The sequence below is a fragment of the Bufo bufo genome, chromosome 5, assembly GCF_905171765.1.
Source record: "Bufo bufo chromosome 5, aBufBuf1.1, whole genome shotgun sequence".
NCBI lineage: Eukaryota > Metazoa > Chordata > Amphibia > Anura > Bufonidae > Bufo > Bufo bufo.
Genome location: NC_053393.1, coordinates 433,458,746 through 433,483,693, shown reverse-complemented (window position 1 = coordinate 433,483,693; position 24,948 = coordinate 433,458,746). Strand labels below are relative to the sequence as shown.

General features: G+C 42.6%; 1 protein-coding gene across 1 annotated transcript in view; it reads right to left on the bottom strand.

Moving 5' to 3' along the window:
- Positions 1 to 24,948, bottom strand: part of ATP9B (ATPase phospholipid transporting 9B (putative)) — a 255,314-nt gene that overhangs the window by 200,448 nt on the left and 29,918 nt on the right. The window contains exon 4 of the mRNA XM_040433993.1: positions 16,423 to 16,498. Within this exon, the coding sequence (XP_040289927.1) occupies positions 16,423 to 16,498 (76 nt within the window). The remainder of the gene's footprint in view (positions 1 to 16,422; positions 16,499 to 24,948) is intronic.

Here is a 24,948-nt window from a genome sequence, read left to right as displayed (position 1 = left end):
CCATGTATTCTAAATATTCTAAGCCACCAGGACAAGAGAAATAATTAACGATAATTAATCACTTCTTACACAGCTGTCTGAGATGGAGAGAAAAACTGCCATCAACAAACAACTTATTATCACTAGCAAATTAATGCATAAACCAGACACAGATATAAGTGCAAACATGACATGCTCTACGACCTTGCATTACAATGCATCTGCTTAAAAGCAATGGCATGATTTATGAGCTTGATAGTTAGCCTGCATCAATACATTATATTCCCGGATATGTACACAAATGATTGCTTTCTGATAGGAGCAGTGCAAAAATTTGAGGTAGGACAGAATATAACAGTGATCTTGACTGGTTTACAATGTGAATCATAATCAAATTGTAGATAGTCCTCTTTCCTTCTTTCTGACCTCTATTGTCCCCAATTTCTACTAAGATCAATTATTTTGACAAACTGCACCAACCAATGAGGCAATATGGAGGAGATTTACTAAGCTTCGAGGGTAGGTTCATAAAAATGTCACACCTTTGCCTCCCACTCAAATCAAGTGTATCCACAGGTGACATACTGTGGATATAAAAAGTCTACACGCCCCTGTTAAAATGTCAGGTTTCTGTGATGTAAAAAAACGAGACAAAGAGAAATCATTTCAGAACTTTTTCCACCTTTAATGTGACCTATAAACTGTACAACTCAATTGAAAAACAAACTGAAATCTTTTAGGTAGAGGGAAGAAAAAATAAAATAATATGGTTGCATAGGTGTGCACACCCTTAAACTAATACTTTGTTAAAGCACCTTTTGATTTTATTACAGCACTCAGTCTTTTTGGGTATGAGTCTATCAGCATGGCACATTTTGACTTGGCAAGACTTGCCCACTCTTCTTTGCAAAAACACTCCAAATCTGTTAGATTGCGAGGGCATCTCCTGTGCACAGCCCTCTTCAGATCACCCCACAGATTTTCAATCAGATTCAGGTCTGGGCTTTGACTGGGCCATTCCAAAACTTTAATCTTCTTCTGGTGAAGCCATTCCTTTGTTGATTTAGATGTATGCTTTGGGTCGTTGTCATGCTAAAAGATAAGGTTTCTCTTCATGTTCAGCTTTCTGGCAGAAGCCTGAAGGTTTTGTGCCAATATTGACTGGTATTTGGAACGCTTCATAATTCCCTCTAGCTTAACTAAGGCCCCAGTTCCAGCTGAAGAAAAACAGTCCCAAAGCATGATGCTGCCACCACCATGCTTCACTGTGGGTATGGTGTTCATTTGGTGATGTGCAGTGTTGTTTTTGGCACCAAACATATCTTTTGGAATTATGGCCAAAAAGTTCAACCTTGGTTTCATCAGACCACATTTTCCCACATGCTTTTGGGAGACTTCAGATGTGTTTTTGCAAAATGTAGCCTCGCTTGGATGTTTTTCTTCGTAAAAAAAAGGCTTTCGTCTTGCCACTCTACCCCATAGCCCAGACATATGAAGAATACGGGAGATTGTTGTCACATGTACCACACAGCCAGTACTTGCCAGATATTCCTGCAGCTCCTTTAATGTTGCTGTAGGCCTTTTGGTAGCCTCCCAGACCAGTTTTCTTCTCGTCTTTTCATCAATTTTGGAGGGACGTCCAGTTCTTGGTAATGTCATTGTTGTGCCATATTCTCTCCACTTGATGATGACTGTCTTCAGTGTGTTACATGGTATATCTAATGCCTTGGAAATTCTTTTGTACCCTTCTCCTGACTGATACCTTTTAACAATGAGATCCCTCTGATTCTTTAGAAGCTCTCTGTGGACCATGGCTTTTGCTGTGGGATGCGACTAAGAAAATTTCAGGAAAGACCGACTAGAGCAGCTGCACTTTATTTGGGGTTAATCAGAGGCACTTTAAATGATGGCAGGTGTATGCTGACTCCTATTTAACAGGATTTTGAATGTGATTGCTTGATTCTGAACACAGCTACATCCCCAGTTATAAGAGGGTGTGCACACTTATGCAACCACATTATTATTTTTTTATTTTATTTTTTCTTCCCTCCACCTAAAAGATTTAACTTTGTTTTTCAATTGAGTGGTACAGTTTATAGGTCACATTAAAGGTGGAAAAATGTGACGTGGGAACAAGGCCAAATGACTCAACTATGCACGAAAACATAGCAACTGAGGTGCAGAAAAATGGCAACAGGTTCTCTGGTTTGATGAGTCAAAATCTGAGGTATCTAGCTGTAACAGAAAGCAGTTTGTTTTCCAAAGGACTGGAGAGCAGTACAATAACAAGTGCCTGCAGGCAACAGTGAAATATGGTGGAGGTTTCTTGCAGGTTTGGGGCTGCATTTCAGCAAAGAGAAGACTGAGGGGAGATCTAATAACTATGTATAAATATATCAGGGGTCAGTACAGAGATCTATCCCATCATCTATTTATACCCAGGACTGTGACAAGAGGACAACCTCTGGGTCCAGAGGAAAGAAGGTTTGTACACAAACATAGAAGAGGATTCTTTACAGTAAGAGCAGTGAGACTATGGAACTCTCTGCCTGAGGAGGTGGTGATGGTGAGTACAATAAAAGAGTTCAAGAGGGGCCTGGATGTATCTCTGGGGTGTAATAATATAACAGGTTAATTCTGGAGAAGGGTTGATGATCAACTTGCAGGATAACAGGCTGAACTGGAAGGACACTATTGTGTATGTGTGTATTTATATGTATGTTGCGTTCCAGGGTGCGTGCGTGATGACGCGGCGGCGTGGGGAGGTGGACGAGTGACGCATGACGCGGCGCATGCGCTTGGCCGACGGGGAGACGCTGATGCGGGTGCACTTGGCTGATCCATGACGGTTAGTTCTAACAGTTTTTAAAGTTTAATATTATGCAGCTGCATCAAGAACTGATGATTTTAACCCTTAATGTATGGAACACTTTTATGTCTATATTTGTTTGATTGGATGTTGGATACGAGGGATAATGACACAGCACACTGGATCACTTTGTATAATTTGAATAAGGTCTAGGATGTATGATCTACACTATTGATTGATGTCATAACTTTTATATGAAGGTTTTACATGTTTGATACGCATATTGTATGTACACAGAAAGTCATGTGATAATGTGACGTTTGATGATCATGTGATTTTATTGTTAACATGTGGTTTCACTGATTGCACTTAACTTGTAATGGATTGTGGGTATATAAACCCCACAGTATAGCACTGTTGTAGCTTGACAAAGGCCTCATTGAGAAGGCAGAAACGTTGCTGGAATAAAGTTTGGGGATTGCAACAAGCTCTTGAGATTTGAGAGCTGCCTTCCGCGGTCTATGGTGAAGTCTTTACCACGGAGCCAGTTTCTCCGGATTCAACGTATTGTGAAAGACCCTGATTTAAAGAGTAAAAGATTGTCTGAGATGACCGAGAAATTTTTAAATAGAGGGTATCCTAAGAGGTTAGTACAGAAACATTTGGATGATCTAAAACCTAGGAGCCCCAAGAGAGTGACTGAACAAGCCAGAATACCTTTTATTTCCACTTATACTGAAGGCAGCGATCGGGTAGCAAAGGTTGTTAAGAAACACTGGCCTATATTGAGCAGCAACTTTGGCCATGTGAAAGAATTCACTATACCCCCCCTGATGTCTTACAGGAGAACGGACAGTCTGAGAGACAAATTAGTTAGAGCAGAGGTGGCAGGTGACAAAACCACAGTTCAGACATATATAGGTCGTAAAAAATGTGGAAGCTATCCATGTTTGAACTGTGTAAACTGCAGCTATATGTTGAAGGGAGGAACATTTACACACCCAGTGACTAACAAGGTATTTGAGATTAGACACTTCCTGACGTGTGATAGTTCATTCGTCGTTTATTTATTGTCATGCCCCTGTAGTCTCCTATATGTTGGGGAGACTACCTGTGACGTGAAGACGAGAATGAACTATCACAGGTATTCCATCCGTCAAAAACGGAAAGACCTCCCGGTGCCTAAGCATTTTGTGGAAGCTAGGCACAGGAAAAAGGATCTCAAGTTTAGGGTGATAGATCATATTCCCCCACTTAAAAGGGGAGGTAATAGGGAGAAAAAGTTGAAACAACGTGAGATCATGTGGATACATAAGTTATGCACACTTAGGCCTGAAGGTCTTAATGCTGAATGTAGATGGGAATTATGTGGATAGGTAATGTGTCATTTGGTCATCAGACGTGGAGGTGATAATACTCGTTGAGTCGAGTGGGGAGGGTGTACAACAGTGCTACTTGGAATCTATTGTATGATAAGCACACTTACGTATTCTTTGGTCTATTTACAGATGGAAGCTTGAAGAATTTAATGACCCTTTGTTTCATGATTGGACGACACCGTGTATGGACCACCCCAGTGCGCTGGCATGACGGTGACCGTTGGTCAATGCGAATGAGGGACGTGGATGACAAGTCACGGACTGCACGTTAGGGAAAACCTACCTGCACTAATTTATTCTGAAATGGTATTAGATGCCATCTCTGGCCTGGAACCTATATGCCAGATGACATTTTTTGTATACCAAGTTTAAGTGCATGGAGATGGGATGGGTCCCTCCCATTGTAACTGCATAGATGTCTTTACTCTAGATGTGTGTATTGACCTAGGGGGCGACACTACGTCAGTTTTTATACCGATATTGTGGTGATCGCCACTCCTGGGTACATTAACACATCTGGATACAGGTTGGTTGGACTGTTGTGCGTAGTGTGACTGCCTCGATGTTCCCTCTTTTGTATTGATTTACATTGTGTTACTATGGCCACTGACACGCCCCCTTGACGCTATGGCGGGTGTGGTCCTGTCGTGTGTCTTTCTTTTCCCTCCCCTCGCCGCCGCTGCGCTCGCGATGCGCTCCACTGGGCGATGTTGCGTTCCAGGGTGCGTGCGTGATGACGCGGCGGCGTGGGGAGGTGGACGAGTGACGCATGACGCGGCGCATGCGCTTGGCCGACGGGGAGACGCTGATGCGGGCGCACTTGGCTGATCCATGATGGTTAGTTCTAACAGTTTTTAAAGTTTAATATTATGCAGCTGCATCAAGAACTGATGATTTTAACCCTTAATGTATGGAACACTTTTATGTCTATATTTGTTTGATTGGATGTTGGATACGAGGGATAATGACACAGCACACTGGATCACTTTGTATAATTTGAATAATGTCTAGGATGTATGATCTACACTATTGATTGATGTCATAACTTTTATATGAAGGTTTTACATGTTTGATACGCATATTGTATGTACACAGAAAGTCATGTGATAATGTGACGTTTGATGATCATGTGATTTTATTGTTAACATGTGGTTTCACTGATTGCACTTAACTTGTAATGGATTGTGGGTATATAAACCCCACAGTATAGCACTGTTGTAGCTTGACAAAGGCCTCATTGAGAAGGCAGAAACGTTGCTGGAATAAAGTTTAGGGTCGTCACCCTATCACCAAAAACTGGAAGTGCTGCCTCTTCATTCGTTGAATATATATAAATATATATATATTTTTTCCAGTAGAGGGATACTGATGTACTATACTGGCAGCGAAGTCTGTCAAAACCTGGATCAATTGGAAAATGCATCTGCCACAGTAGTCATGGAGCTATCACAAACAAAACCCATAGTTATTAGATTTCTGGAGAAGAGTCGTTGATCTAGGGAGTTATTCTGATTGTCTGATTGGAGTCGGGAAGGAATTTTTTTTAACCTAAATTGAGGATAAATAGCTTCTACGTCACAGGTTTTTCTTGCCTTCTTCTGGATCAAGTTGCAGAATAACAGGCTGAACTGGATGGACGGATGACTTATTTCAGTCTTACAAACTATGGGAGTCATTTATTAAAACAGAAATACACCTAAATTAGGCGTATTACTGGCGCAGATTGTGGCGCAAAAGTCTTTTGCGCCGCAATCTGCGACTTCTCCCTGCTCACGCCAGGTCTAAAAAAGTGGGATGTCGGTGGGGAAGGGGGCGGGGCAGTGGGCGCGTCTTACTGACCATTTCCTAAGCCTGTTTCTAAATGTAAGGCCGTAAGGAAGCGGTCTTACATTCAGAAGTAGCCGAAGTTATGTAGAGGTTGGCCGCCTCAACAAAACTGCAGCGGCTCCACCGCCAGTGCAGGGCTTAAGAAAGACTGGCGTCTTAATAAATGACCCCCTATGTTACATAATGCTAATTTGAGCATAATCTCATATCTTTGTAAAATGCTTGGTGCAAACCGTAAAAACAGTATAAATAATAACAGATGCTCTTTAAATACTAAACATATAATAATCTTCAATATTAAATAGTGAACCGAAAACAAAAATAATATTTTTTTTTAATTTACCTAATTCTTCAAACGGCATATCCAGAGTAACAGTGATAAATTCTTGCATTAAAGTTTGTCACTAACACTTTGTAAAATGTCATGAGGGTCAAGGTCGAGACATTGAGAAGTGCTATGGGAATTATGTGGGGAATACCTCAGAAATGTTCAGCTCTGATTGCTGCTGTCCTGACAATTTTAGAGGCGAACGACCACAAATCGATAGTGCGAAGGATCAGTAACAGTAGTTTAATGTAAGGGTATAAGGTATTCAATGCACAGCAGATAAGGTGCAAGAAATCCATGTAGTAAGTGTCCATTAGGATTTTATACCAGTTTAAAAAGAGTTTTATTAAAAATTCCAAACCATCTCACTATAAGATGTGTAACTTGCAAGCACAAAGAGAAACATTTTAAAATTGGGAATATTCTTATTAAATGCACATTAATTTACACCCCAGCCTGTAATACCTGTGGAGAAATCCATACCTGGTTCCCACCAAAATGTCCTTCGGCTTCTTGGCTCTCTTCACTGGTGTTCTGTGTCTGACTGTCAACTTGCACATGAACGGGGTCACATGCGCCACTGCAGACAATGACTGATCTCAGTGGTGAAGTATCCTCAGGTGAGATGTGACAAAAGCAGTGACAAGCCGCTTGGGGACATGCCACTGCTGAAGCCAGTCAATGGCTGCAGAGGTGCATGTGACCCTGTCTGTACTGAAGTTGACAATTGGAGACAGGAAGACCTGTGAAGAGAGGCAGGGAGCCACAGAGTGAGAATGGACCTGCAGGAAGCAGGTTATATGGATTTCCCCACAGGTATTCCAGGTAGGAATGCAAACATTAAAAAAAAACCTGGACAGCCCCTTAAAGATGCCCCCCTGGTTTTGAGGCACATAAGCAAATACACTGCTCAAAAAAATAAAGGGAACACTTAAAGGGGTTATCCGAGTTAAATACATTTATGCTAATAACTCTTATAGTATTATATGAAACTATTTTGTAAATCACTTACATTAGCTATTTTGCTCTGTTTAGCCAGTTCACATTTGGGTCATGTGACCCCCGACGTCATCAACCCTGCTCAGGCACTGACGTCTCGTTTACAAGCTTCTCCCTGCTTGAGGGAGTGTCCAGGCTCTGTAAACGAGATGTCAGAGCTTCTGGTGCCCTCCCCCCTCCAGCTCTCCTCACACTGCCTCGGCTCTGCTCTGCTGATGACGTTTCGTTTACAGCCGTCTCCCTGCTTGAGGGAGTGTCCAGGCTCTGTAAACGAGAGTCAGAGTCTTTGGTGCCCTCCCCCCTCCAGCTCTCCTCACACTGCCTCGGCTCTGCTCTGCTGATGACGTTTCGTTTACAGCCGTCTCCCTGCTTGAGGGAGTGTCCAGGCTCTGTAAACGAGAGTCAGAGCCTTTGGTACCCGCCCCTCTCTCCCTCTCCTCACACAGCCTCGGTGATGGTAAGCGATCGCTCATGTGCGATACTTACCAGAGCCGAGGTGATAGATTTTCTCCAGCAGCAGCACCAGCAGCAGGGTATGTGTCTGGCTCCTTCCCTCACTTGGGCCAGTTTACACGTTCCCCTCCCGCTTCTGGGGATTGTTATTACAGCCCTGGCCCCCTCAACAAGTCCCCATTATAATGTTAATACCCCCCCTGGGGAAAAAAGGAAATAATTGGCCATCATATAGCTTAGATATAGCTATAGCTATATCTATATCTGCATCCAAGATATATCTTTATCTAATCTATAGCTTAGATACAGTAATAGCTTAGATACAGCTGTAGCTTAGATACAGCGATAGCTTAGATAAAGAGGTAGCTTAGATACAGCGGTAGCTTAGATACAGCGATAGTTTAGAATCAGCAGTAGCTTAGAATCAGCGATAGCTTAGATACAGCAATAGCTTAGATACAGCTGTAGTTTAGATACAGCTGTAGCTTAGATACAGCAATAGCTTAGATACAGCTGTAGCTTAGATACAGCGATAGCTTAGATACAGCTGTAGCTTAGATACAGCGGTAGCTTTGATACAGCTGTAGCTTAGAATCAGCGATAGCTTAGATACAGCTGTGGCTTAGATACAGCAAAAGCTTAGGACCAGCTGTGGCTTAGATACAGCGATAGCTTAGATACAGGGGTAGCTTAGATACAGCGATAGCTTAGATACAGCGGTAGCTTATATACAGCTGTAGCTTAGATACAGCTGTAGCTTAGATACAGCTGTAGCTTAGATACAGCTGTAGCTTAGATACAGCGGTGGCTTAGAACCAGTGATAGCTTAGATACAGCAATAGCTTAGATACAGCTATATGTCCATCTTATAGATAGAGCCGTAGCTGCATCCTAGCCGTAGCTGCATCCTAGCCGTAGCTGCATCCTAGCCGTAGCTGCATCCTAGCCGTAGCTGTATCTGAGCCGTAGCTGTATCTGCAATGTGACAGGAAGATCTGCCTGTGTGAGCTAGGAGATGATCATGTGACTGTTTTTTAAAATGCAAACTTAGGTTGTGCAGAGCAGGGTGAGGGAAAGGTCAGGTTGTTCACACCCACAAATATTCATGAGAAAGAACTCAGGCATTGTTGTTATACGCCCCCTCAGCATGTAAACACAGCAATAACAGAACCATGAGAAGGTGGACATATGGGTTTCTCTCTTAAGAAATCAAGCTTAACCAATGTATATGTATGTCCTGATGAATTTTATGAGGTTTTAATTTTTTTTCCCATAACTCAGATAACCCCTTTAAACAACACAATGTAACTCCAAGTCAATCACACTTCTGTGAAATCAAACTGTCCACTTAGGAAGCAACACTGAGTGACAATCAATTTCACATGCTGTTGTGCAAATGGGATAGACAACAGGTGGAAATTATAGGCAATTAGCAAGACACCCCCAATAAAGGAGTGGTTCTGCAGGTGGTAACCACAGACCACTTCTCAGTTCCTATGCTTCCTGGCTGATGATTTGGTCACTTTTGAATGCTGGCGGTGCTTTCACTCTAGTGGTAGCATGAGACAGAGTCTACAACCCACACAAGTGGCTCAGGTAGTGCAGCTTATCCAGGATGGCACATCAATGCGAGCTGTGGCAAGAAGGTTTGCTGTGTCTGTCAGCGTAGTGTCCAGAGCATGGAGGCGCTACCAGGAGACAGGCCAGTACATCAGGAGACGTGGAGGAGGCCGTAGGAGGGCAACAACCCAGCATCAGGACCGCTCCGTCCGCCTTTGTGCAAGGAGGAACAGGAGGAGCACTGCCAGAGCCCTGCAAAATGACCTCCAGCAGGCCACAAATGTGCATGTGTCTGCTCAAACGGTCAGAAACAGACTCCATGAAGGTGAAATGAGGGCCCGACGTCCACAGGTGGGGGTTGTGATTACAGCCCAACACCGTGCAGGACGTTTGGCATTTGCCAGAGAACACAAAGATTGGCAAATTCGCCACTGGCACCCTGTGCTCTTCACAGATGAAAGCAGGTTCACACTGAGCACATGTGACAGACGTGACAGAGTCTTGAGACGCCGTGGAGAACGTTCTGCTGCCTGCAACATCCTCCAGCATGACCGGTTTGGCATTGGGTCAGTAATGGTGTGGGGTGGCATTTCTTTGGAGGTCCGCACAGCCCTTCATGTGCTTGCCAGAGGTAGCCTGACTGCCATTAGATACCAAGATGAGATCCTCAGACCCCTTGTGAGACCATATGCTGGTGCGGTTGGCCCTGGGTTCCTCCTAATGCAAGACAATGCTAGACCTCATGTGGCTGGAGTGTGTCAGCAGTTCCTGCAAGACAAAGGCATTGATGCTATGGACTGGCCCGCGCGTTCCCCAGACCTGAATCCAATTGAGCACATCTGGGACATCATGTCTCGCTCTATCCACCAACGTCACATTGCACCACAGACTGTCCAGGAGTTGGCAGATGCTTTAGTCCAGGTCTGGGAGGAGATCCCTCAGGAGACCGTCCGCCACCTCATCAGGAGCATGCACAGGCGTTGTAGGCAGGTCATACAGGCACGTGGAGGCCACACACACTACTGAGCCTCATTTTGACTTGTTTTAAGGACATTACATCAAAGTTGTCAGCACATTCAACTATGTAAAGAACAAAGTATTTCAGAAAAATATTTAATTAATTCAGATCTAGGATGTGTTATTTTTGTGTTCCCTTTATTTTTTTGAGCAGTGTATATATTAGTACACCGTATAATCTATACTTCCCTACTACCATTTTTGTTCTTCCTCCCCATCCATAAGCCATATTTTTTAACTTTTTCCATTAATTTAGCCATATGAAGGCTTGTGTTGAGCAAATAGAAGTGAAATAAATTGAATTCTATCCGAAGTTCAGGAAAACGTTGATTCGCCATTAAACAGAATTTCCTCACTCTTTGTGGAAACAGTTTTATTCCTAAAATGGTGGCTACGTGTGTTACAAAGTGAAAGTAGGATGCCTGGGAATGCAATATGACCCATAATGCCATGCAACCAGCCAATCAGCAAATAGCCATCCCCTGTGAAGTCTCAGCCCTACAAAAAGCCTAATCCCGCCTGGTCGCCGCCATTTTACTGTGAACTGAGCATAGGGAGAGATGTGGCAAGTGCTAGATTATAGAATATTGAATAGGGATAGTGCAGGGACAGTGCAGGCTCTGTGTACTTGCCCGGTGCATCTTCTTCCATTGCTGTGCTATTCATTCTCAATCTGTTCTGTTATACATAGACTGACTGTGCATCAGACTTAGTCTCAACAGCTGGTCTAATATACAGGTGTGTGTACCTAGTTCTTCTGCTGCGCCATTAATAATTAATCTGTTCGGTTAAACAGAGGTACTGTGCATCAGACTCATTGTCAACAGGCGGTGTAATATATAGGCACGTTTATATAGTTCATCTGCTGCCCCATTTATAGTTAATCTGCTCTGTCATACATAGATTTATTGTGCATCAGACTTAGTCTTAAAGGGAACCTGTCACCAAAAAAACGCCTCCCAAACCATCAGCATTACCTTAAAGTAGCCAGCAGTATGTTTCTAAAGATCCTATTCTTCCTCCGGCCAGATGCACCAAAATCTTGAAAAACGAACTTTAATCTCCTGCACGCACTTTGTAACAGCAGAGTTTGAAGTCAAGGGGGCCTCGCTTCAAGTCAGGATAACACTTTTCCCTGCCCCTTCACTTTTGATTGACAGCACATAGTTTTCGGGTGTTCAGCAAAGCCGGCCGAAGTCTCACACATGCGCCCTGACGTCTCTATTAACGTGCCTGCACATTGCTGTATACCGCTGTTAGGTAGATTTAGCGGCTCAATTTGCAAGCTCCCAGGTGTGAGTGCGCATCAGAACGTTGACGTGAGCGGCTGTCAAAGGTGAAGGGACAGGAAAAGGGGGCGTGGTTATCCTGACTTGAAGTCGAGGAGGCCGCTGCCCCCTTGACTTCAAACTCTGCTGTTATATAGCGCATGCAGGGGAATAAAGTTCGTTTTTCAAGATTTTGGTGCATCTGGCCGGAGGGAGAATAGGACCTTTAGAAACATACTAATGGCTACTTTAAGGTAATGCTGGTGGTTTGGGAGGTGTTTTTTAGTTGACAGGTTCCCTTTAATAGCCGGATTGTTAACATGGATTGTTTGAGGATTTGCATCATGTAATTTACAGAACATGCCCACAACCTTGAAGGACAAAATAACAGAAAAAGTCAATGTGCATGACTATTCACCCCCCTAATGTCAATACTTTGCAGAGCCACCTTTTGTGGCAATCACAGCTCCAAGTCGTTTTGGATAAGTCTCTATGAACTTGCTACATCTTACCACTGGAATTTTTGCCCATTCCTCCTTGCAAAACTGCTCCAGCTCCTTCAAGTTGGATGGTTTGCGCTTGTGAACAGCAATCTTTAAGTCTGACCACAGATTTTCTATTGGATTGAGATCTGGGCTGTGACTAGGCCATTCCAACACATTTACATGTTTCCCCTTAAACCACTCAAGTGTTGCTTTAGCAGTGTGTTTGGGGTCATTGTCCTGCTGGAAGGTGAACCTCCGTCCTAGCCACTAATCACTCACAGAGTGGGACAGGTTTTGCTCAAGAATATCCCTTTATTTAGCACTATCCATCTTTCCCTCAACTCTGACCAGTTTCCCAGTCCCGGCTGCTGAAAAACATCCCCACAGCATGATGCTGCCACCACCATGTTTCACTGTTCTTTGGGTGATGTGATGTGTTGGGTTGGGTTTGCTCCAGACATAAATAAACAGTGATGTGAACACAGCCTTACTGCTAACACCCTTCTCACTGTCATGGGGCCACTACTTGAATTTTGGGCCACTGCACTTTAGGGTTGTTTCGATACCATAACAAAGTATTGCTATAGTCAATACCATGCGAAAAAAATATGCGTGCATTCCGCATTTTATGGAACGTCCGGCTTATAATTGAACAGTCCTATTTCCTTTTTTTATTTTTTTGAGGGGGTGTGACAAAAAAAAATTGTGAATTGTGCGGTTTTTATTACCTTTTTCTGTTATGGCGTTCACCGCATAGGAGTTTTTTAAAAATATTTTAATAGTTTGGACTTTTTAGACATGGCGATATGTAATATGTTTATTTACTGTTTATATATTTTATATGTAAAATTGGGAAAGGGGGCAATTTATACTTAATAATTTGGTGTGTTTTTTTTTACTTTTTATTTTATTTAATAACTATTGCCCTTAGGGTCTAGATCTTTAAATCCCTTGTCCTATTCACCCTAATAGATCTCTATTAGGGTTAATAGGACTTTACACTGTCCCTGCTGCCCTGTGCATAATGCACACAGCAGCAGGGAGCTTACAATGGCAGCCAGGGCTTCAGTAGCGTCCTGGCTGCCATGGTAACCGATCGGAGCCCCAGGATTACACTGCTGGGGCTCCAATCACAAGCTGCCACTGCCACCAATGAAGAGGGGACCCTGTGGCCACTGCCACCAATGATTTTAATACTGGGGCGGTTGGGGGGTGCACTGCGCCACCAATGACTTTAATACTGGGGGGTGGAAGGGAGGGCGCACTGCGCCACCAATGATTTCAATACTGGGAGGGGGCGCACGGCGCTCACAAAAGGTAATTAACCTTTAATACAGATACAGGAGGCACCGCCGGCCCCCGCCTCCTGTATTTGTATTAAAGGTTAATTATAATTGGTGTCACAGTGGCCAGCCACCTGCTATGCTGGCCGCTTGACTCTGGGGAGGACACTCAGGAGGAGGAGGCTGCTGCCACTGCTGCCGTTCGCCGAGCTAACTTGCTCAGACGGCGCAGCAGTGTATTCCCTCCTCCTGCTTTCATTAATAGCGGCACATTCATTGGTGTCAGTGGTGCGGGCAGCTTCAGAGCCCGCTCACTTCACTGGGCTCAGTGCGGCCGCATCATAGGAGGGAGCGACTCCCTCCCTCCTTCTCAACTGTTTGCACGTGCGCTGAGCGCCATAAGAAGGTCTAGTTAGTATTGAAAAAATTAACATCCTGATACCGAATTGATAATGGCATAAAAGTATCGATTGGGTATCGAAAGTTCGATACCTGAAACAACCCTACTGCACTGATAAGTCCTCGCCGATAAATTAGACCTGACGCTAACATTAACCTGCAAGGCGGAGTTCACAGTTCTATTATTTAGTCAGTTATTTCCATTACTTATTGTGAGGCAAATTCAGGAGCCAAGGATTAGGTATCATGAAGACATCTGCACCTGTTCTGTGGGTTTAACCGACACCTGCTTTGGGCTGACAATAACTGAGTAAATAAGTGAAGTGTGAACTATGCCTAATATTAACGCACAGTCATTGTACATCTAACAGAAGGGATTAAAATGCATGTGTTTGCACTGCCATAACATGGATTAAAAGAACCTTTTTTTTCTCCGTTATTATATTGGTGCTGCCTTCATGTCCTTTTTTGTTCCACTAAAGATTCAATGGGACACCTGCAAGAGTGTGCAGAGTTTTTTTTTTTGCTTTACTGAAGGATGCTGTATAAATTTTTTGGTTTAGCTCGGGGTTAGCTAGGAATTTTGGTGGCCTGCATGATGATGTGCACGTCCATATATGTGACCTGCCTGTCATTCTAAACGCACAGCAACTGTTTCGCTACCAGAAAAGACTGCACTGCACAGTGATGTACATCAGGATACATTCTCCCTAAAGTTTAACTGCAGGCCGGGATAGACCTTATTTAATGCACTTTGTGACGAATTAAGCTAATTATGTGGAAAAATTCGGCGAAGCAGCCAAATCAAATTTTAAACTTCGCTCATCTCTACCTACAAGACACTGCAACTGGTTTAACAGGGAATTTCACTGTAAAATATTTCCTGTAAAGGAAAACTCTAGGAAAAAGATAAACATTGCATTATGCCTGTTGGGTCTGAGAACACCAGTGCTAGACACCAAGCTAGGTCCTGCACTAGGCATTACACAGTATATCAGTTTATCTAAGAGTATTTGTTTAAGGAAAATATTTCCAAATATACAACTGATCCAATCTTTCATGGTTCTTTCTTTACTACAGTATCCGCAAATTCTTCCCTATTTACCTCTGCTAAATTTGTCTTGACTTTGGAAGCAGCCTCCTGAATTGAATGGTGGATTTACATAGTTTACTTCAGAATACACTTAAAGGGTGACTGAGTTTTCAAAAAAGGTTTGATACAGTCAGGTCCATAAATATTGGGACATCAACACAATTCTAACATGTTTGTCTCTATACACCAACACAATGGATTTGACATGAAACTAACAAGATGTGCTTTAACTGCAGACTGTCAGCTTTAATTTGAGGGTATTTACATCCAAATCAGATGAACGGTGTAGGAATTACAACAGTTTGCATATGTGCCTCCAACTTGTTAATGGACCAAAAGTAATGGGACAATTGGCTTCTCAGCTGTTCCATAGCCAGGTGTGTGTTATTCCCTTATTATCCCAATTACAATGAGCAGATAAAAGGTCCAGAGTTCATTTCGAGTGTGCTATTTGCATTTGGAATCTGTTGCTGTCAACTCTCAAGATGAGATCCAAAGAGCTGTCACTATCAGTGAAGCAAGCCATCATTAGGCTGAAAAAACAAAACAAACCCATCAGAGAGATAGCAAAAACATTAGGCGTGGCCAAAACAGATGGACAATGACCCAAAGCATACTGAGAGTCAATCACCTCACCGATTGAGCATGCATTTCACTTGCTGAAGACAAAACTGAAGGGAAAATGCCCCAAGAACAAGCAGGAACTGAAGACAGTTGCAGTATTTATTTATTGCACTTATATAGCGCTTTACATTAGCATCACACTGTCCCCATTAGGGCTCACAAGATAAGTTCCCTATCAGTATGTCTTTGGAGTGTGGGAGGAAACCGGAGTACCCGGAGGAAACCCACGCAAACCCACGAGAACATACAAACTCCATGCAGATGTTGCCTTTGGTCGGATTTGAACCTAGGACCCCAGTGCTGCAAGGCACTAGTGCTAACCACTTAGCCACCGTGCTGCCCAGTAGAGGCCTGGCAGAGCATCACCAGGGATGAAACCCAGCGTCTGGTGATGTCTATGCGTTCAAGACTTCAGGCTGTAATTGACTGCAAAGGATTTGCAACCAAGTATTAAAATGTGAAAGTTTGATTTATGATTATTATTCTGACCCATTACTTTTGGTCCCTTAACAAGTGGAAGGCACATATGCAAACTGTTGTAATTCCTACACCGTTCACCTGATTTGGATGTAAATACCATCAAATTAAAGCTGACAGTCTGCAGTTAAAGCACATCTTGTTCGTTTCATTTCAAATCCATTGTGGTGGTGTATAGAGCCAAAAATGTTACAATTGTGTCGATGTCCCAATATTTATGGACCTGACTGTATGGCATAAAGACCTATAAAAAGTTATGATCTGTACTGAAACCCCTATGATCCCTAGATTTCTATTGAGCCCTCTCCTGTAGTGAGAAGAAAGAGCATGATATGCAATTGCTTCTCTAGCCTTGTTTTAGTAATTCAGTGATCCTTTAAAAACAAGAAAAACAATCAGGAATACTTTTAAGAAATTAATCTCAAAAATATAAATGTCCTACCAGATGCAACCACTGTGCTTGCCCACAAGGTGTTTTCTATACCAAGGCTTTCATGAATAGATGGGTCTGTATCTTCCTGTAATAAAAAATAAAAAAAGTTAACATATTGTACACAACAAGAAATTACTATTATTTATTTTAAAGCGCTATTAATTACAGTGCACTGAACATATGAAAAAGATTTATATCCCTTACATAAGACACGAGAAATAAAATGAATATGTAAAATAGTTAAAAAATGTATCCCATAAAAAGGTATTTATCACCTATCTACAGAATAAGAGGTCGGGGACTGGTGTTGGACGAGAAGGTCTAGATCGCAATCAGCATTCCAATTAATTTCAAAGTTTTTCTAATGGGGCTGTTGTCAGAGCTCCATGAAGACCATTACAGTAGGTACCTACATTGTGATAAGCTTTATGAGATATTCTCTACTTCAATGTAAAACCCAGAATTATGGGTACTGTTTCTTTTAGCCCTATTCATCTCACCTACTGGTATATTATGAACTATGTGGCAGGGGGCTGGCACAATTTAGCAGGTAACATAGTATTACCAGCCAATTCCTTCCAAGAAGTTGATACAACTGCCAGTCAGTTTTAGGGCAAAAAGAAATTGTACCCTTAAATGTGGATTTGTCAAAGATGTAGAGAATATCTTCCAAAGGTTATCTTGCTGTAGATTCCCTGTCTGGACCATAGACAGAATTGCATGTTTAGTAGAAAGGAAAACAAGGTATTTCCTTCTTCAGCCTAAAATCACTTGGACTAATATAAGAGGTTCTAGCCGACCAGTGTTTATCTTTCAATCTTTAGCGTTGAATATGCTTCAATTTTGCAATCATTTGGATGCATCCTCCTGTTTTAAATTATGATTCATCTTTTAGTGAGGTGCTTAAGGGGGATTCAAATGCGTTTCTAAAAAGACCTCTACTTTAGGTCAGACGTTTTCTCCTAGACTTTTTGTTGAGAAACCTTCAAATATCCCTACTTGGTTTCTTCATAAAGGCAGCTACAGATGTGGTCATTCCCGCTGTGTCTACTGTAGTTACATGCCGTTTCTTGCAATATTCAGTGTACATTAAATTTCCGTTCCTTCAGTACTTGAATTGTAATTCTACCTATACAGTTTATGTCATCACTTGCACTTGCACTCAATTTAAATATTTTGGATGTAAAACAAATCAGATAAAATTGAGAATTGGAAAGCATCTGCCTGACATTCCACATGTTAAGTCCAGGAATGCTTCCGCCGCTACTATGGGGATACCTTGTTTTTCATAGTTCATGGTATAGAATGGGTTTTGCGACTTTTCATGAGGCAGTGATCACAAAAGAAAGCTATTAAAGGGAATCGGTTAGCTCCAAAACACCCCCCAAACTAGAGTAACCGGTGTGTAGTGTAAGTGGTGCTGAGCTCGATTGTGTAATATTTATCTTCATGCTCATTTGCATTCCAAATCTGTGCTCCACCAAACCAGCAGTAAAATGCATTGAGAGAACTCCTCTTTGAGTCCCCCCCATTATGTGTGTGAGCACAGGAGTCCTCTCAATGCATTTTACTGCTGGTTTGGTGGAGCACAGAGTTGGAATGCCAATGAGCATGAAGATAAACATTTCACAATCAAGCTCAGCACCACTTACACTATTTGCTGCTTACTCTAGTTTGGGGGTGTTTTGGAGCTGACACACTCCCTTTAAATAAAGAGAACTTTAGGATGTTTCAGATGGATACATGCGTCCCTCGAGGTATGAACAGTAAATATGATTTGGTTTTACAGTATAAAGGTATACTTAGATGTTTCTCCTTTGCAACCTCTTTATTTATACACGGGTTTTAGATTTGATTTGTATGTGATTTATAAGTACCTAGCAGAAGGACCCGGCTTCGCCTGGGTATATTTCATCTATTTCATTTTATGTTTCTGTGTGTCGTAAAAAGATATTGACAGTTTCCCCCATAACAGTGACCTCTACAGTACCCGCCCCTTTAATAATGAAATCCACAGTGCCTGCCACTTTAACATTGACCTCCACAGTGGCCTCCCCTTCAACATTGACCTCCACAGTGCCCGCGCCTTTAACAGTGCCTGCACCTTTAACAGTGACCTCCACAGTGCCCGCCCCTTTAACAGTGACCGCCCCTTTAACAGTGACCTTCATAGTGGCCGCCACTTTAACAGTGACTTCCACAGTGCCTGCCCCATTAACAGAGACCTCCACAGTGGCCGCCCCTTTAACAGTTACTTTCACAGTGACCACCCCTTTAACAGTGACTTTCACAGTGACCGCCCCTTTAACAGTGACTTTCACAGTGACTGCCCCTTTAACAGTGACTTCTCCTTTAACAGTGGCCGCCCCTTTAACAGTGACCGCCCTTTTAACAGTGACTTTCACAATGACCGCCCCATTAACAGTGACCACCCTTTTAACAGTGACTTTCTCAGTGACCGTCCCTTTAACAGTGACTTTCACAGTGGCCGCCACTTTAACAGTGACTTTCACAATGACCGCCACTTTCACAGTGACCGCCCCTTTAACAGTAACTTTCACAGTGACCGCCCCTTTAACAGTGACTTTCACAGTGACAGCCCCTTTAACAGTAACCGCCCCTTTAACAGTGACTTTCACAGTGCCAGCCCCTTAAACAGGGACCTTCATAGCGCCAGCCCCATTATTAACAGTGACCTCCACAGTGCCCACCACTTTAATAACAGTGACCTTCACAATGCCCGCCCCTTTAACAGTGACCTCGAATGTGCCGCCCCTTTAAAAACAGTGACCTCCACAGTGCCCGCCCCTTTAAGCAGTAAAGAAAAATGGCTGGGTTGTTATGGAAACCTGGAGTAAAACTGTGTTTATGGCAGTTGGGATTTGAAGAGAAAGACTTGCAGGCTTGTATTGGCTAATGTGGGTCATTATTTCAGAATATCTCAGGAACGGTACGTCATAGAGAACTGAGACCCGGTCTAAAATCTTCCCGGACACCTGATATACCTGTGAGCCAAATTTGGTGACGATCGGCCCAATCGTTTGGTCGCGCATAAAGAACGTCCAGACAGACGTCTAGACAGACAGAAATTCATTTTTATATATATAAGAGACTAGCAGAAGGACCCAGCTTCGCACGGGTATATTTCATCAATTTTATTTTATGTTTCCATGTGTCGTAAAAAGATAGACAGTTTCCCCCATAACAGTGACCTCTACAGTACCCGCCCCTTTAACAATGACCTCCACAGTGCCCGCCCCTTTCACATTGACTTCTGCAGTGGCCGCCCCTTTAGCATTGATCTTCACAGTGCCCGCCCCTTTAATAGTGCCTGCCCCTTTCACAGTGACTTTCACAGTGACCGCCCCTTTAACAGTGAATTTCACAGTGACCGCCCCTTTAACAATGACTTTCACGATGACCGCCCCTTTAACAGTGACTTTCACGGTGACCGCCCCTTTAACAGTGCCTGCCCCTTTAACAGTGACTTTCACAGTGCCCGCCCCTTTAACAGTGCCCGCCCCTTTAACAGTGACCACCCCTTTAACAGTGACCGCCCCTTTAACAGTGACTTTCATAGTGACCGCCCCTTTAACAGTGTTTTTCACAGTCACCGCCTCTAACAGTGACTGCCCCTTTAACAGTGACTTTCATAGTGACCGCCCCTTTAACAGTGACTTTCACAAGGACCACCCCTTTAACAGTGACTTTCATAGTGACCGCCCCTTTAACAGTGACTTTCACAGTGACCGCCCCTTTAACAGTGACTTTCACAGTGGTCGCCATTTTAACAGTGACTGCCCCTTTAACAGTGACTTTCACAGTGCCCGCCCCTTTAATAGTGCCCGCCCCTTTAACAGTGACCGCCCCTTTAACAGTGACTTTCATAGTGACCGCCCCTTTAACAGTGTTTTTCACAGTCACCGCCTCTAACAGTGACTGCCCCTTTAACAGTGACTTTCATAGTGACCGCCCCTTTAACAGTGACTTTCACAAGGACCACCCCTTTAACAGTGACTTTCATAGTGACCGCCCCTTTAACAGTGACTTTCACAGTGACCGCCCCTTTAACAGTGACTTTTACAGTGGTCGCCATTTTAACAGTGACTGCCCCTTTAACAGTGACTTTCACAGTGCCCGCCCCTTTAATAGTGACTTTCATAGTGATCGCCCCTTTAACAGTGACTTTCACAGTGACCGCCCCTTTAACAGTGACTTTCACAGTGACCGCCCCCTTAACAGTGACTTTCACAGTGACCGCCCCCTTAACAGTGACTTTCACAGTGACCACCCCCTTAACAGTGACTTTCATAGTGACCGCCCCTTAACAGGGACTTTCACAGTGGCCGCCCCTTTAAAAGTGACTTTCATAGTGACCGCCCCTTTAACAGTGACTTTCACAGTGACAGCCCCTTTCACAGTTACCGCCCCTTTAACAGTGACTTTCACAGTGGTCGCCATTTTAACAGTGACCGCCCCTTAACAGGGACTTTCACAGTGGCCGCCCCTTTAAAAGTGACTTTCATAGTGACCGCCCCTTTATCAGTGACTTTCACAGTGACAGCCCCTTTCACAGTGGCCGCCCCTTTAACAGCGACTTTCACAGTGACAGCCCCTTTCACAGTGACCGCCCCTTTAACAGTGACTTTCACAGTGGTCGCCATTTTAACAGTGACCGCCCCTTAACAGGGACTTTCACAGTGGCCGCCCCTTTAAAAGTGACTTTCATAGTGACCGCCCCTTTAACAGTGACTTTCACAGTGACAGCCCCTTTCACAATGGCCGCCCCTTTAACAGCGACTTTCACAGTGACAGCCCCTTTAACAGTGACTTTCACAGTGACCGCCCCTTTAACAGTGACTTTCATAGTGATCGCCCCTTTAACAGTGACTTTCATAGTGACCGCCCCTTTAACAGTGACTTTCACAGTGACCGCCCCCTTAACAGTGACTTTCATAGTGACCGCCCCTTAACAGGAACTTTCATAGTGACCGCCCCTTAACAGGAACTTTCACAGTGGCCGCCCCTTTAAAAGTGACTTTCATAGTGACCGCCCCTTTAACAGTGACTTTCACAGTGACAGCCCCTTTCACAGTGGCCGCCCCTTTAACAGCGACTTTCACAGTGACAGCCCCTTTAACAGGGACCTTCATAGAGCTCGCCCCTTTAATAACAGTGACCTCCACAGTGCCCGCCCATTTAATAACAGTGACCTCCACTGTGCCCGCCCCTTTAATAACCGTGACCTCCACTGTGGAGATATGTGAACAGGTTAATGTGAAGGTGTTGGCTACCTCAGCCTCACCTCATGACCAGCACATTGGTGGGGTTGTATTATATCCGTGTTTCTTAACATGTGCGCTAGTGTTTTATGAGTAAAGAATATTTGTGGTTTTAAAACATGTACACAGTGCGCTTGTATTGCATTATTTGGTTTTAAGATGACTTAATGAAACTTTAAGTCCTTTATTGGAACTTAGAAAAGAAAAAAAAGAAAAGAAAAGAAAGAAAAAGAAAAAAATTACCTTTTTGGGTTACAAAAAATTCATATTATTTATCCCATACTGTACACATTGTCTAAAAAAGCAAAAAATCTATGTTTTTATTTCTACTCCCAAAAAATGAAATAAAAAGTTAGCAAAAAGTTACATATGTACCTAAAATGGAACCAGTGAAAAGTACAACTCGTCCCACAAAAACAAGTCCTCGCACAGCTCAGTCAATGGAAAAATTATGTTATGAATGAAGGTGATACAAACTGGCAGAACCCCTGTGTTCCTTCCTGACAATCTGTTGATCACTAGTGGAGGAGACCGATGCATTTACATGCACTGATCTCCTCCAGAGTATGGGGAAGAGCGATCACTAATGCCATTGCTCTTCCCCATACTGTTTCGTTGTTTCCCCGCAGCAGATTGTGTTTACACAGGACGATCTGCTACTGGGAAATGATCTTTTGTGCTGCATAAAAGATCAAATTACCTAATGAACAAACATTTTTTGTTTATGTTTGACGTCCGTGAAAAATACGGCCACGTTTCATCAGTGAACCTGTCTGTGAAGGATCCGTGTTTGGTCCATGTGTTTGTTTTTTGCCCTCCGTGTGTCATCCGTATTCCACGGACCCTGCTCAGCTGAAGACTAATTTCAAAAACTTCTCCTACCAGTGGTAAGTGAAAGACAGACCAAACACGGATGCCATCTGTGTTGTGTCCGGGATTTTTACGGACCCATAGACTTCAATGGACGAGTTTATTCCACATCACGGACCAACTCTCCATGGTTTTTCCCACTGCCCCGCAGTCAGTAAAAATAGGCACATGAAAATCAATGGGTATGTTTGCTGTCCGTTGAAAATGTGGACAGCACACGTCAGGGAAATACGGAAATGTGAACGAGGCCTATGGCCAAAGGGTTATTCTTACACAACAGAGCTATGAAAACCACGTATTTATATACTAACTACTTATCTATTTGCTGCGTTGTGGAACCTGGTGCTTCATACAGAAAGTCAATTCAGCTTAATTTAAAACCTGATACGCATAGTGAAATTACTAGATGCTATATGGCACTGCAGATCAGTTTATAGTTATGTCAATATAAGTAGTGTATGTAAATGGAACTGCAAATTTAACCCTGCATGTGACAGGCTCTTAATGGTGTATGGGTCTTTGCATCACTAACCTAGTGTTTTCTGGTCTTTATTACAATCATTCACTGCACACAGGATAAAATACCCCATTCCCCCAGTGGATAAGCTTATTCAAAAATTATTTGTATATCATTCAAGGTACGAGGAGTATTATTTTCTTATTTAACCTTATCAGGACACAGCCTATTAGAATTTTTCCCTCAAACCCAAGCCATGGCTTTTTTTTTTAACATGCGAGACAAGCTGTATTTTTAATGTATCATATCTTATATAGGAAAATCGGAAAAAACATGCAATTCCGCTATTGTTTTTTCTTAGGGTTTTGTTTGTACGGCGTTCATTGTTTACTAATAATGATATTACAAACTTATCCTCTAAGATAGTAAGATTACAGCGATACCAAATTTATATAGATTGTTTTATTCATTTTAAAATGATTACCTTTATAAAAATTTCTTTCTTTGCAGCACCGTATTCTGACACCTGGAACTTTTATATATTTTCCTCTACAGAGCTGTGTGAGGGCAATCTACTTTTTATTGCTATTATTTCAGGGTACATATGACTATTGGATAACTTTTTAATCAATTTTTTTGTGGGAGGGGGGGGCATAAGGTCACTAAAAATAAAAACAGCAATTTTTTGACTTTTTTCTCAATGAGCATGATAAATATTTTTATATTTTAATAGTTTGGAGATTTTTGTATGCACAATAAATATTATGTTTCTTTTTTTAGTATTTTTTTAAAAAGCTTTTTTTAATTTTTTACTGTAATTTTTAGTTCCCTTAGGTGATTTAAACATGCAATTTTTTTTAATCGCTTACACCATAGAGTTTATGGGATTTTGACTAGCTTCCTGTTAAGCCATGCAGCAGCCAGTTTGCTATGGCAGGCCTCGGAGCCTTCACAATGCCCCAGGCTGCTACAGCAACCAATCGGAGCCCTGTGATTTCACTGTGGGGGCTCCCATCGGAGGAGCTCCCTCCCCATCCAGTTGCTACTGACCACTGCATCTGAGGGGGTTAAGTGACTAGGAGAGTTATTTTTGACCCCAAAAACTGCAGCCAGGTGTCAGCTGTATGATACAGCTGGCAATCGCAGCACATGGTGTGGACTCGTTAGCACTTTCTATATATTTCCTGCGCACCAACGTACAGGTTTGTCGAGCTGTAAATAAAGATTAATTATTATATAAATATAATTTTTTTTTTTATTGGATCACTTTTAGTTAATAATTGCAACAAGAAAGCCTATAACACATTTAAGTGTTTGATACTGAAGAAAGTAAGTCGCCACCACTTGGCTTTAAACTGAATCCATTTTAGGAGAAAAATCTGAGTTTCTGTGCAATTTGCAAGAATATCCAGTAACATGAGGAAGAGAAAAGAGTGCTCTTTTAGCAAATTCTGAGATTATCTTTCAGAGATAAGTGGATTGTTCAAACATCAATATATGATACCATTGCACTAGTGTCAAATCCCATTTGACCACAGATCAATTTAATTTTCTGGGTTCATCTTTAAAATGGAACCATAAAAGTTTAACTCCTTCACCATTGCATAAAAGAATGGACAAATACAGTAATGCCTCTGGCTTAACACAATCAGCTAGAACATGTCCAATGAAAGTAATTTACACCATCAATATCTATCAAGTGTAATGGGGAACAGTATGCATATGACAGGGAAATGTCCATCCAAGCAAGAATATCCTATTCCATTGGCCATTCTGGTAATTTCTGATGGAAAGAACAGCGTAGTCTTGCAGGCTTAAAGCAGTTGTCTCATTAAAACAATATGTAATATGAATTAAAGGGGTTTTGCCATCTCCGACAATAGGGGCATGTCGCTAGGATATGCCCCCATTGTCTGATAGGTGCGG